General features: G+C 41.2%; 1 protein-coding gene across 6 annotated transcripts in view; it reads left to right on the forward strand.

Annotated features, from left to right (window-relative positions):
• The window catches only part of LOC140467146 (neuron navigator 1-like), a 641282-nt gene that overhangs the window by 167803 nt on the left and 458183 nt on the right, over window positions 1-15296 (forward strand). For 4 of the 6 annotated variants that reach the window (XM_072563228.1, XM_072563227.1, XM_072563230.1 and 1 more), the window contains one exon: window positions 3894-4033. In XM_072563228.1, the coding sequence (XP_072419329.1) occupies window positions 3894-4033 (140 nt within the window). Of the gene's footprint in view, window positions 1-3893; window positions 4034-15296 lie in introns of those variants that run through there. The other 2 variants (XM_072563231.1, XM_072563233.1) reach the window with 2 other exon arrangements.

Consider the following 15296-nt stretch of genomic DNA (forward strand, 5'->3'; position numbering starts at 1 on the left):
TGTCCCCTTGTAACACTCTGTTGTACCCGGGGAAAAAGTTTCTGACTGTCTACTCTATCTATTCCTCTGATCATCTTATAAACCTCTATCAAGTCACCCCTCATCCTTCGCCGTTCCAACGAGAAAAGGCCGAGAACTCTCAACCTATCCTCGTACGACCTATTCACCATTCCAGGCAACATCCTGGTAAATCTTCTCTGCACCCTCTCCAAAGCTTCCACATCTTTCCTAAAGTGAGGCAACCAGAACTGCACACAGTACTCCAAATATGGCCTAACCAAAGTCCTGTACAGCTGCAACATCACTTCACGACTCTTGAATTCAATCCCTCTGCTAATGAAAATCCCTCTGTTAATGAAAAGTGTAGAATAGACTGGTTGAAATGCTACCTAGACCCTGAATAATCAGATTCAGAACAAAGTTAAGGGATTTGAAAGTTCTCCCACTTTCAGATTTCGGGATGATAGCAACTCAAATCTTTCAAAAGAGTGGTCATTCCTTGTAGAATATTTGAATCAATCATTTTATTGGCACGGATATAGCATTTAGTGAAATACAGTTGTTATTAAGTGGGCCATTAAAGAAAAAAGCAGAGATGAAATAAGTATGGAAGACAATAAAGCTATTGTGTTTGAAAAATCTGTGATTCGCAATTTGTGTAATAGTAACTCTATTGTACTGCTTTAATGGAACATAAACTGCACACTCGTGAAATTGAAGAAACATTATTGACATCATCCAGCAGAAATTTAGGAAACAAAAGTTAATCATGTTAAATCCAAGGCAAGTAAAGGATGCAGGAATAAAAGTTAAAGAACGATAGCCATAGGGCTACTATCTCATCAGAGAGAGACAATTGGTGATGGTTCAACCTGTGAGACACCACACCTCAGGACAGGGCAGCGCATGAGAAGGAGATTCCTGATGAAGGGCTTTTGCCCGAAACATTGATTTCAAAGCTACTTGGATGCTGCCTGAACTGCTGTGCTCTTCCAGCACCACTAATCCAGAATGAGAAGGAGAGTCCTTTGTGCAAACTTCGAATGGTACGTGAATTAAACTTCTGTTGTTGGCAAAACGTTGCATCACCAGCCAGCCATCCAGCCAACTGTGTTAACCATTTTTAGTGATATTTCTTACGTAAACATTGATGTTAGATTCTGAAGTGCGGGAGAGTTTATGCATTTTTTTTGGAACAGTGAGGTGAGTGTCCTTCAGCTTGGGGAGCTAAAAGATCAGATGAATAGTTAAGAAGTTCCTTAACAACAGAAATTCTTGCTCTTGTTGACGCAGTCGGTATGGAATTTTCCTCAGTAGGATGTTGGAAGTAATTGCAAAAAGGGTTTCAGTCCAAGTATCCCTTGTGCGCCACATTAATGATATGTCACTATGGGCTATCATACTACCAACAATATGCATCAAGTTAAAAGAGTACTGAGTATTAATATTGCAGTTTTAAACATTTGCTGGAGAATAGTGAAATTTCAAAATTAAGATGCGTGCATAGTAACAGTCAACATACTGATTGCTTTATAAAGAAAGAAGCGAGCTCTGAGAAACCATTTCAAATACCAGAAAAAGGATATTTGAAACTCTAATGTCCACTAAAAGCAAGTTGGAATGTAAGATATTGTCATTTTGCATAAAATGCCATCACTTTGTATTAATCATTGAGCTGAATGTTTTTGTGGCCAAAATAATGTCATCTCTTTGATTCATAAATCCATCATCATCTTCTGAATATTATTGTCTATAAGTTGTTTATTATGAAAATAGGCAAGGGGAACCTGTTACCTTCTAGTAGGATCTGACAGGAATACCTGACACAAAATGGAATGAAGAGATTGGTGATTTTTACATGTTAGTTAGTTGGTAATTGTCGAGAATGAGTGATCAGTGTGTTTTGCAATGTGAAAGTTGGAAAGCAATTCTGATTAGAAAAGTATATGAATTTTCTGAGAGTGGCAATCCTACGCAGCTTGCCACCTACCATCTTCTGAAAAACATGAGTTCTGCGTTTTTGACAGGAGATTCTGATCAAGGTTCCTTTGAAAATACATAGCCATCCATTCTGACAGGCTCACCATAGCATAGAACAGTTGAGGCACAGCAAGAAACTTAACCTTTTGGTTAACATTGTGTTCTGATGTTTAAAGGTCCAGCTTCACATTTTGGCAGCTGCAGTGAAATGGCTAATATGTCAGCTAAGTCTGAGGTATGGATGCTGGGGCTGTAGGTTGCCAAGTGGATGTGGGTAGGATGCCAAGTGGCACAGTGCCACAGTGCAAAGTGGTAAGGGAGCCAGGTAAATGATGGAATGTTTAGGATAGGTCTCAGTTGGTTGGAAAAAATGGTCTGGGGTAGGGGGGGCTCAAGTCCCAGATAATGTGCAGCAGAGTCAGATACAGTGATCAGAGAAAGGGAGAGTTTAGATCCCTTAGTTGGGGAAATTGAGGGGCAAGGTGGTTTGTGTCAGATCCCCTGCGGGATGAGGGCATTTGTTGTTGGATCTCAGAGGGAGCAGGTATCTGTTGAGTTGAGAGGTGGTTAAGTGGATCAAGTCCAGAGTTGAAGAAGTGCTGGTGGGACAATTGGTGGCCGGGGGTTTGGGTGAAGTGAAGAGAAGACAACGAGTTGTAAACTGGGAATGAATGGGTGAGTTGTCATTATCGTGCCAAATTGGTGTCAGAGGAAGGAGTTTGTTGGGTCATGCTGTGCCATTTAAGGTATCTGGGAAGGTGCAATGATGTGTGTGAGGTAAGTTGAGATGTCACTTGAATACTTAGTCTGGATTTAGACTAGGTATTTAATAGTCTGACTTTTCCTCACAAACTACTTACTTAACTGAATCAGAATCCTCTGAATTCTCTAATTTTAATGGCTACATTCAGAAGGTTCCAGTATAGGGTAATTGCTCAACAAAATCTTCAGTTTAAATCCTAAGCAATTCCCTCAGACTCTGCTACAGTGTGGATCTTGAAAGATCCCATGCCCAATTCCAATCTGTGCTTCAGAATTGAATAGCTGGCCATTGGAAAATCTGGGCCTATGTGGCTGAAATCTGCCTGACCAACTTCTACTCTCTGGATCTCTCAACCAGCTTGAAAAAACTGAGAGTACATAAGAAGAGTTTCGGTGGTATGAGGAAATCCAAACTAAGTGATATTGAAGAATAATTAAAGGTGCTGTAAATACCTGTAAAATGCATTATATATTTGATGCTGAGGCTCAACTAATTAGTTAGAAGAAAATGGAACAATATTCTCAGAGTAATTTTAATTTTGATTGCTCAATCCTTCTCGTATTTATGTGTAATATTCTTTGCTCATAAGTGACTCAACAGTCAATCATTCCTACATTTTTTGGTGAACCAACCAGAAGAGAAATTACTGGTTCTGAGTATCAGTCTCAGTCCTTGTGGCATTATTTCCATTGATTAGTTCTAGCTACTGTCCAACCAAGGGATTAAGACTCTGTGCTCAGCAATGTCTGGGCTTTAGTTGTTATTTAGAAGTGGATGGTGTGTGGTTAATATTAAAATTGGGTTGGGCATTTGTCAATCCCCAGCAGATATAAACCCACCTTCATATTTATTATTAAGCTGGCAGCTGAACTAATGGTCATGAACTGCAACTTTTAATCTAAAATAAAACAGTTCTATAATGCTGCAGACATATCATCTTTCTCTCTGAAGAGTGATGAGGTAATTTCTTTACTTTAGTCTCAGTATGTGGATCAGCATAATTGAACTTTTTTTCTCCCCTCCCTTCAGATTCCAGTGCTGTTTCCATTTGTGGTTAAACCCAGATAGTCTCATTTCTCTTTTGCAAGACGTTATTCTCTTGTGAATCTGCTTTACATTTACAGTCAAGACACTATGTTTTTTCCTTTAGGATTCCTGGCCCCACTGCAAGGGCAGCAACGGCAACCAGCAGTAATACGAAGGCTCTTGCAACTATGAACAGGCAAACTCAAAGTAGTAACAGCTTGAACAAGCACAACCCCCCATCGTGTAAATCTGGGAGCCAGAAAGGTAAGGATTAAATGTGTACTGGTGGATTTTCAAAGTTAGAAATTTGAATGGTAGTGGAACATATTCAATTACTGTACTAAGCAACAACGTTTTCAGGTTCTCATATTATGTATTAACTTGATATCATTAGGATTCTTCAACTTCACAATAGTGTTAGTTATTGGAATGCCAGTTTGATATTGAATAGGGAGCAAGACACATGCATACTTGAGTACACATACTGAATTGTCGGTTGCAAATCTTCAATTATTGATCAAACTGAAAGTGACTGAGAACAGGTGACAAGCTACCCAGTTCTTTATATTGAAATAAAAATATGATAAAATAACATAAGAGTGGTTGAAACTTTAATCTTAACAATTTTGAAATATTTCCACACTGGCTTGCTGCAGTTGTCTGTAGCAAGGTTAAAATTTTCAAATGCTATCAATCATTTTACAATGTCAGATCAATAGTTCAACATTGGGTCATGAAGACCTCTATAGCATTACTGTTTAGAGTGTTTGTTATGTATTTGCATCCAAATCAGTGTTCAACTTTAAGTAATAGAATAATAAAACATACGCAGTTTTAATGATTTTGTGTTATAGTCGAACAGTTTTATGTTAAATGTGAAGGTAGAGCATTTAATTTAACTCTGATGTTCTTATGATGTAAAGGTTCCAATCTAGTTGTTGATTAAATCCATTTGTAGATAAAATTGATTTGAATCAGATGTGTAAAATTGTAACTTTAAGCCCCCAAAATAAACATGGTTCATGGGTTGAGTCTTGATGTATTTCATAAGGCAGGGAAAAGCAAAACCCTTCATCTGAAATAAATGTCTTTTCTTAACATAAAGGTAGAACTTTACAGAATAGCAGTTATGGTACATTTACACTGTAGATTCTGAGATTGCTTTTAGCTTAACTAAGGATGATCTGGATTGAGTAGGATGTCAGAGGATTATATCTACAGCTGCCTCATTCAGTTCAAGTGTTCACCAGTATTAAATTACCAGCCCAAGGCATGCACTAAAATACCCAATCTGGTTACAAATGCAGACTTCCTGATATTTTCAGTTCTCCAAATTTACATTTCCCATTCCATAGTTGAAGTCCAATGGCAGACATTTTTGTTTTATGTTTTGGTATAAAAATAATTCTGCAATGAACATACTAATCAATCAAAAAATTGTACCAAATTCAGATTTACACTGACAATACGAGCGTCCAATTTACAACTTGCATCAATGTTGCTGGTATTCAAAGCATGTTAATTCTCTGTTGAATTATTCAAGTTGTAGATAAACAGTATAATAAAACTGCTTAATTTCTCGATTCTTGAAACCAAATCCGAATAAAGTGCAAATTTTATTTAAGCTGCAAAGTAAAATATTGGCAACAAAGTGCAGACATGGAAAGCTAGCCAACAAACGTTAACACATGCATTGGGCATTAGTTTTTATTGTTTGTTCATAGGATGTGAAGCTCACTAGCAAGGCCAAAGCTTATTTGTTAATCCCTTATTTGTCTCATCGATTTGATGATGAACCACTTTCTTCAACTGCTACAATGCATGTGCTGTGGATGCATGCAGAGTGCTGTTAGGAAGGGAATTTCAGGACATTGACCAAGTGAAAGTGAGGGAATGACAATATAGTTCCAAGACAGGATGGTGTTTGTTTTGGAGGGGACATTTGAAGAATGACTCAGCCACGTGTTATATGTCTTTCCTGACTTGCGTTTTCATAGAAGTCAGTTTAAATTTATAACAGGCAGATAATACTATCTTTTTCACTTTCTCATAATATGTGAAAATTAAAATGTTCCCTACTCTATAAAAGACAAATGTACAACTCCTTTTAACGTATATAAATTTGTAATTTTAATTGGAAATGTTGTCAGAAACTTCTACAACTACAATCAAAGATAGCAAAAAGTACAAATGAATAGACTTGATGAACATATATTTCACAAAGTCGTGTGTTAACATATATTCTTGATAACAAAAGACTTCCTTCAAATCTATACTTAAATCATTAATGTTACATGAAAATTCAATTACAATAGAATAATGCCTGATACAAGCATAACAATGTTCTCGCATTATGGCCAGATGTTTGCCATTAACCATTTTCCCTTCAAATACAAACACAAATTGCAAAGTGCCAAAATAAGTACGGAAGTAATTAAGCTTTTTTTTTAATCGCCCCAAGGTTTTTGTGTACAGGAAAGTCATCAAGGAAGTATTAGAAATCATGTCCTGTGTAAGCAATCAGTTATTAACTGTACAACATTCTTTTCTGCTTTCAAATTTATTTCTCTCAGAATTTTGATTATCTTTGTCTTGCTAAGTTTTCTTCTCTGGTAGCACACTCGTCTCTTGAGGCAAAGAGCTGTGGATTTAAACCCTGTTCCAGAGACTTGAGGGCAAAATGTGAGGCTGACACTCCAGAGCTCTGAGGGAGTTTATTGTCAGGGATACTGCCTTTCACAGGTGATGTCAAACCCAAGACCCCTGTCTGCCCCATGCATGAGCATAAAATATCCCATGGCACCATTTTGAAGGGGTGCAGGGAGTCATTGTTGGTCTTTTGGTCAATATTTATTCCAGAGTTAATATTTATATTACAGATTATCTGAGAATTTTTTCATTGTTGATTCTGTGACCAGTTGTGTGCAAACTTACTCTACATTGATAATTACAATCTCAAAGTATTTAATTGACTGTGAAATGCTTTGAGACATCCTGAGGTGATGAATGCAAATTGTTTTTTTTCTCATGCAAACTCAACTATAACGTCAACTCTCCATCCCCTATAAGTACAGTAATTTTGTCCTATTTATTTTTTCTTGCTGTCTCTGTGGTTCTCTGTTGTAGGGTAGCTTTCTAGCTCTTCTTTTTTCTGTACCATATCTAGTGTCCAAATGCCTCCTTGCTGTTTTTGACCAGATACTACTTAGTAGTGTTTTGCTTATTCATCTAGTCTCTCAATGTTGCTTTGTAATTTTCTTCCATTTAAACAATTCAGATTAGCAAGACACCACCAACCTTTGCCTTTTTTTTAAATTGCCTGGCTTGAGTCAGTGCTTAGTATGCTCCTTAGACTGTAGCACCTTGTTAAGAGGTGACTTCTTTTGTTACAATCAGTATATAGTTGGTGGAAGGCTGACCACTTCTATATTCACTGATGTGACATTCTGAAACCATGCCTTTAACAAACTGTGGGTGATGGTGAAGCCTGGTGGGCCCAGTAGAGGTGTGTGGTGGCAAAGGCGGCTGGCAAGCATAAGTAGGCATTAGCCCAGGGTGGTTAAAAACATTCTGGTGGGTCTTAGCCCAGCATGGTTAAAAACAAGGCTGGTGGGTCTTAGCCCAGGGTGGTTAAAAACATGGCCGGTGGGTCTTAGCCCAGCGTGGTTAAAAACAAGGCTGGTGGGTCATAGCCCAGTGTGGTTAAAAACAAGGCTGGTGGGTCTTAGCCCAGCGTGGTTAAAAACAAGGCCGGTGGGTCTGAGCCCAGTGTGGTTAAAAACAAGGCCGGTGGGTCTTAGCCCAGTGTGGTTAAAAACAAGGCCGGTGGGTCTTAGCCCAGTGTGGTTAAAAACAAGGCCGGTGCAAGGAGCAAGCTCTCTTTGGCAAAGTCCATCTTAGAGTGTTGGCTAATCCATGGCTTAAGAATGGACTGTAATGTTTGACTTTTTAACTTTATTTCATTATGTTTCCACTTTTATACTAATAAGACTGTAGTGCTGAACTTTTTAACTTATTTCTTTATTTTTCTACTGCTGTAACTAAGATTTGCACTAATTATAGGAGACTCTCTAGTTAGTGGGACGGACAGGCGGTTCTGTGGACATGGGCGAGACTCTCGGATGGTTTGTTGCCTCCCGGGTGCTAGGGTCCGAGACGTCTCTGACCGTGTCTTCAGAATCCTTAAGGGCGAGGGTGTCCAGCCAGAAGTTGTGGTACACATTGGCACCAACGACATAGGTAGGAAGAGGGGTGGGGAGGTCATTCAGGAGCTCAGGGAGTTAGGCTGGAAGCTAAAAGCTAGGACGGACAGAGTCGTCATCTCTGGGTTGTTGCCGGTGCCACGTGACAGTGAGGCAAGGAATAGGGAGAGAGTGCAGTTGAACACGTGGCTGCAAGGATGGTGTAGGAGGGAGGGCTTCAGGTATTTGGACAATTGGACTGCATTCTGGGGAAGGTGGGACCTGTATAAACAGGACGGGTTGCACCTGAACCAGAAGGGCACCAATATCCTGTGGGGTAGGTTTGCTAGCACTCTTCGGGGGGGTTTAAACTAATTTGGTAGGGGGATGGGATCCGGACTTGTAGTCCAACAAGTAAGCTAGCTGTGTGTCAGGATGTCCAAGACTGTAGGGAGGCTGTGGAGAAGGTAGCACTGACAGGGAATACTTGCGGACACAGAGATGGGCTCAAATGCGTATACTTCAATGCAAGGAGTATCAGAAATAAGGTGGGTGAACTTAAGGCGTGGATCGGTACCTGGGACTACGATGTTGTGGCCATCACGGAAACATGGATAGATGAGGGACAGGAATGGCTGTTGGAGGTTCCTGGTTACAGATGTTTCAGTAAGATTAGGGAGGGTGGTAAAAAAGGAGGGGGGGGTGGCATTGCTAATTAGAAATGGTATAACGGCTGCAGAAAGGAAGTTTGAGGGGGATCTGCCTTTGGAGGTAGTATGGGCTGAAGTCAGAAATAGGAAAGGTGCAGTCACCTTGTTGGGTGTTTACTATAGGCCCCCCAATAGCAGCAGAGATGTGGAGAAACAGATTGGGAAACAGATTTTGGAAAGGTGCAGAAGCCACAGGATCGTAGTCATGGGCGACTTCAACTTCCCAAATATTGATTGGAAGCTCTTTAGATCAAGTAGATTGGACGGGACGGTGTTTGTGCAGTGTGTCCAGGAAGCTTTTCTAACTCAGTATGTAGATTGTCCAACCAGAGGGGAGGCCATATTGGATTTGGTGCTCGGTAATGAACCGGGACAAGTGATGGGCTTGTTAGTGGGTGAACATTTTGGTGATGGTGACCACAATTCTGTGACTTTCACCTTGGTTATGGAGAGAGATAGGTGCGCACAACAAAGTAGATTTTACAATTGGGGGAAAGGAAATTACGATGCTGTAAGACAGGATTTGAGGAGCATAAGTTGGGAGCATAGGCTGTCAGGGAAGGATGTGGTGGAAATGTGGAACTTTTTCAAGGAGCAGATACGACGTGTCCTTGATATGTATGTACCTATCAGGCAGGAAAGAAATGGTCGTGTGAGGGAGCCTTGGTTGACGAGGGAGGTTGAATGTTTAGTAAAGAGGAAGAAGGAGGCTTATATAAGGTTGAGGAAACAGGGTTCAGACAGAGCAGTGGAGGGATACAGGATAGCTAGAAGGGACCTGAAGAAAGGGATCAGGAGAGCTAAGAGAGGGCATGAAAAATCCTTGGCGGATAGGTTCAAGGATAACCCCAAGGCATTTTATGCGTATGTGAGAAACCTGAGAATGACGAGAACGAGGGTAGGTCCGATCAAGGACAGTAGTGGGAGACTGTGTATTGAGTCGGAAGAAATAGGAGAGGTCTTGAACAAGTACTTCTCTTCAGTATTTACGAACGAGAGGGACCATATTGTTGAAGAGGAGAGTGTGAAACGGACTGGTAAGCTAGAAGAGATACTTGTTAGGAAGGAAGATGTGTTCGACACTTTGAACAACTTGAGGATAGACAAGTCCCCCGGGCCTGACGGGATATATCCTAGGATTATGTGGGAAGCAAGAAAGGAAATTGCAGTACCGTTGGCAATGATCTTCTCGTCTTCACTGTCAACGTGGGTGGTACCAGGGGACTGGAGAGTAGCGAATGTTGTGCCCCTGTTCAAAAAAGGGAATAGGGATAACCCCGGGAATTACAGGCCAGTTAGTCTTACTTCTGTGGTAGGCAAAGTAATGGAAAGGGTACTGAGGGATAGGATTTATGAGTATCTGGAAAGACACTGCTTGATTAGGGACAGCCAGCACGGGTTTGTGAAGGGTAGGTCTTGCCTTACAAGTCTTATTGAATTCTTCGAGGACATGACTAAGCATGTGGATGAGGGTAGAGCAGTGGATGTAGTGTACATGGATTTTAGTAAGGCATTTGATAAGGTTCCCCATGGTAGGCTTATGCGGAAAGTCAGGAGGCATGGGATAGAGGGAAATTTGGCCAATTGGATAGAAAACTGGCTCACCGGTCGAAGTCAGAGAGTGGTGGTAGATGGTAAATATTCAGCCTGGAGCCCAGTTACAAGTGGAGTTCCGCAGGGATCAGTTCTGGGTCCTCTGCTGTTTGTAATTTTTATTAATGACTTGGAAGAGAGAGTCGAAGGGTGGGTCAGTAAATTCACAGATGATACGAAGATAGGTGGAGTTGTGGACAGTGAGGAGGGCATTTGTCGTTTGCAAAGGGACTTAGATATGATGCAGAGCTGGGCTGAGGAGTGGCAGATGGAGTTCAACCCTGCCAAGTGTGAGGTTGTCCATTTTGGAAGAGCAAATAAGAATGCGGAATACAGGGTTAATGGTAGGGTTCTTAGTCAGGTGGAGGAACAGAGGGATCTTGGGGTCTATGTACATAGATCTTTGAAAGTTGCCACTCAAGTGGATAGGGTTTGTGAGAAGGCCTATGGTGTATTATCGTTCATTAGCAGAGGGATTGAATTCAAGAGTCGTGAAGTGATGTTGCAGCTGTACAGGACTTTGGTTAGGCCACATTTGGAGTACTGTGTGCAGTTCTGGTCGCCTCACTTTAGGAAAGATGTGGAAGCTTTGGAGAGGGTGCAGAGAAGATTTACCAGGATGTTGCCTGGAATGGTGAATAGGTCGTACGAGGATAGGTTGAGAGTTCTCGGCCTTTTCTCGTTGGAACGGCGAAGGATGAGGGGTGACTTGATAGAGGTTTATAAGATGATCAGAGGAATAGATAGAGTAGACAGTCCGAAACTTTTCCCCCGGGTACAACAGAGTGTTACAAGGGGACATAAATTTAAGGTGAAGGGTGGAAGGTATAGGGGAGATGTCAGGGGTGGGTTCTTTACCCAGAGAGTGGTGGGGGCATGGAATGCGCTGCCCGTGGGAGTGGTAGAGTCAGATTCATTGGTGACCTTTAAGCGGCATTTGGATAGGTACATGGATGGGTGCTTAATCTAGGATAGAAGTTCGGCACAACATCGTGGGCCGAAGGGCCTGTTCTGTGCTGTATTGTTCTATGTTCTATGTTCTATATTCATGATGAGGTACTGTGCACCTAAGATAACATTGTGTGGGGGTACGTTGTACACTTTTCACTGTACTCTTTTGCTTGAGTACATGTGACAATAAAACCTAAATCTAAAAAATAAATCTGAAGTACTTGAGTTTTTGATTGCTGAAAAATTGTCTTTGATGTTGACAACCTATATTGTTTTAATGAGAGGCTGATCTCTTTTGCTCAGATGGTTTACTGTGCTTTAAATAGACAAGAAGCTGTGTGGAATGTTCTACGTTAAGGAGAATGTTTGTTGTAGAATGGTTGAGGTGAAGATAAAGTCAAGAACTGGTTTCAGGCCTAGACCTCAGCGTAGCACCACTTATTAGGTAAGAGTACTAAATACTGCTAAACATGGTCATCACTGTCCTCTTAAATACAAGCACCACAAGCATTGAGCTCTGATCATTCGCCATCATGTTTTGTTTGGTTGGTCATATAGTTTAGATGACAGAAGCTATGATCCAGAAACAGATCTTCTTCTCCATGATTAGTCAGAGCCCCAGTGGAGGATGGAGAGCATGTTTCAAGGCTGGTTTGAAGGCCCACATGAAGAAATGGAATATTGACGTCAACTCTTTGGCCACCATCACCTTGGACTGAGCCAGGAGGTGGTAGACTGAGGTGGTCCCCTAGCAATTCTGTACTAAGCAACAACAAAATGAAGAGTGAAAGTGAGAGCGGCAAATAAAGGAATAAGCCGTGGCTAAGAATACCTGACTACACATTCAGATTAGAACAATGCCCTGTGTGTCATAAAGTCTGCAATTCCTGAGTTCGCCTCATCAGCCATCTTCAGACTCGTGGAAGGCAATCATCCTCATTAATGAATGGTTGCCAATAATAATAATAGACCATAGCCTTTGTGAAGCTATGTTAACACGTTGAACATTGTGTTAGAAGTTCTGCAAAATCAAGAACCAACTCTTAAAACAGTAGTCTGTTGAGAAAGAAACTGTAATTTTGTTGTTTTTAAAACAGCTCCACGGTAGAATGGAGTGCTACCACACAGCAGGTGGGATTGGTCTTTGCAAGTCATCTGAAACATGTTCTTGGCAAATTAACAGTCCCTTTTGAATTGTGCTTGGTTTCCTTTTCCATTGAAGTCACCAGTTTATAAGAGACTGTTTAGTTAAATTATCAATGTTTCTCTTGTTACTTGAAAACAATAGTAAAGCAAACTATGGCTCTGTACTGCAGCTAATCACATATTTATTTATAGAGTGAGTTGAAGTAAATTTGTAAACTGATTTAGATGTTCATAAAGAACCATTTTTCATTATATTATCCAGTTATATTATTATATTGTTTTTTGCTTTTGAGACCATTTAAATCTGAAGCAATTTGGCTTCTGAAATAACTTTAGAGAAGTCTGTATTCCATCACCAAGTTACCCTTTATTTCCACATGGAGAGTCCTTGACACTGATCCATCTCCTTCAGAGCCAGCTCGGAATGAACAGGATGTCTGACACTCTTGTTCTCATCTGTCAGCCAGGGCTCCCTGATTAGACCCGCTTAACAGCCCCAATCAGGGAACTCATATTCTGGAGTTCACCTGGCAATCACTGCAGCTTCAACTGGCCAAATTGCATACATATGTTTCCTTTGGTTTTCTTAGTAATTTAACTTAACTGTTTAATTTTGTGACTTGCAGAACAGTAAATATTTAAACAAATCTATAGTTAATCTCAAAACTGTATTTGCAAATTTTAAATCAATCAATTTTCAGCTCAGGATGCCCAGTCTATGAATGACAATTGGTGTTGGGATTAAGTACATAAAATCAACTTGTACGAACTTAATAATAGTTTTCTTGACTGCATACAGGTGTAGAAAAAGCTATGGAGACTACAGTCAGTTATAGAGTCACAGAGATGTACAGAATGGAAACCGACCCTTCGGTTCAACCCGTCCATGCCGACCAGATATCCCAACCCAATCGAGTCCCACCTGGCAGCACCCGGCCCATATCCCTCCAAACCCTTCCTATTCATATACCCATCCAAATGCCTCTTAAATGTTGCAATTGTACCAGCCTCCACCACATCCTCTGGCAGCTCATTCCATACACGTACCACCCTCTGCGTGAAAAAGGTGCCCCTTAGGTCTCTTTTATATCTTTCCCCTCTCACCCTAAACCTATGCCCTCTAGTTCTGGACTCCCTGACCCCAGGGAAAAGACTTTGTCTATTGATCCTATCCATGTCCCTCATAATTTTGTAAACCTCTATAAGGTCACCCCTCAGCCTCCGACGCTCCAGGGAAAACAGCCCCAGCCTTTTCAGCCTCTCCCTATAGCTCAAATCCTCCAACCCTGGCAACATCCTTGTAAATCTTTTCTGTACCCTTTCAAGTTTCACAACATCTTTCCGATAGGAAGGAGACCAGAATTGCACGCAATATTCCAACAGTGGCCTAACCAATGTCCTGTACAGGCGCAACATGACCTCCCAACTCCTGTACTCAATACTCTGACCAATAAAGGAAAGCATACCAAATGCCTTTTTTACTATCCTATCTACCTGCAACTCCACTTTCAAGGAGCTATGAGTTGCACTCCAAGGTCTGTTTGTTCTGCAACACTCCCTAGGACCTTACCAATAAGTGTATAAGTCCGCTAAGATTTGCTTTCCCAAAATGCAGCGCCTCACATTTATCTGAATTAAACTCTATTTGCCATTTCTCAGCCCATTGGCCCATCTGGTCCAGATCCTGTTGTAATCTGAGGTAATCCTCTTCGCTGTCCACTACACCTCCAATTTTGGTGTTTTCTGCAAACTTACTAACTGTACCTCTTATGCTCGCATCCAAATTATTTATGTAAATGATGAAAAGTAGTGTACCCAGCACCGATCCTTGTGGCACTCCACTGGTCACAGGCCTCCAGTCTGAAAAACAACCCTCCACCAACACCCTCTGTCTTCTACCTTTTGAGCCAGTTCTGTATCCAAATGGCTAATTCTTCCTGCATTCCATGAGGTCTAACCTTGCTCATCAGTCTCCCATGGGGAACCTTGTCAAATGCCTTACTGAAGGCCATATAGATCACATCTACTGCTCTGCCCTCATCAATCCTCTTTGCTACTTCTTCAAAAAACTCCATCAAGTTTGTGAGACATGATTTCCCATGCACAAAGCCATGTTGACTATCCCTAATCAGTCCTTGCCTTTCCAAATACATGTGCATCCTGTCCCTCAGGATTCTCTTCAACAACTTGCCCACCACCAAGATCAGGCTCACCGGTCTATAGTTCCCTGGCTTGTCTTTACCATCCTTCTTAAACAGTGGCACCACGTTTGCCAATCTCCAGTTTTCCGGCATCTCACCTGTGACTATCGATGATGCAAATATCTCAGCAAGAGGCCCAGCAATCACTTCTCTGGCTTCCCACAGAATTCTCGAGTTCACCTGATCAGGTCCTGGGGATTTATCCACCTTCACCCATTTCAAGACATCCAGCACTTCCTCCTCTGTAACCTGGACATTTTGCAAGATGTCACCATCTATTTCCCTACAGTCTGTATCTTCCATATCCTTTTCTACAGTAAATACTGATGCAAAATACATATTTAGTATCTCCCCCATTTTCTGAGGCTGCACACAAAGGCTGCCTTGCTGATCTTTGAGGGGCCCTATTCTCTCCCTAGTTACCCTTTTGTCCTTAATATATTTGTAAAAACCCTTTGGATTCTCCTTAATTCTATTTGCCAAAGCTATCTCATGTCCCCTTTTTGCCCTCCTGATTTCCCTCTTAAGAATACTCCTACTTCCTTTATACTCTTCCAAGGATTCAGTCGATCTACTCTGTCTATATCTGACATATGCTTCCTTCTTTTTCTTAGCCAAACCCTCAATTTCTTTAGTCATCCAGCATTCCCTATACCTACCAGCCTTTCCTTTCACCCTGACAGGAATATACTTTCTCTGGATTCTTGTTATCTCATTTTTGAAGGCTTCCCATTTTCCAGCCGTC

The sequence above is a fragment of the Chiloscyllium punctatum genome, chromosome 45 (assembly GCF_047496795.1).
Source record: "Chiloscyllium punctatum isolate Juve2018m chromosome 45, sChiPun1.3, whole genome shotgun sequence".
Lineage (NCBI taxonomy): Eukaryota > Metazoa > Chordata > Chondrichthyes > Orectolobiformes > Hemiscylliidae > Chiloscyllium > Chiloscyllium punctatum.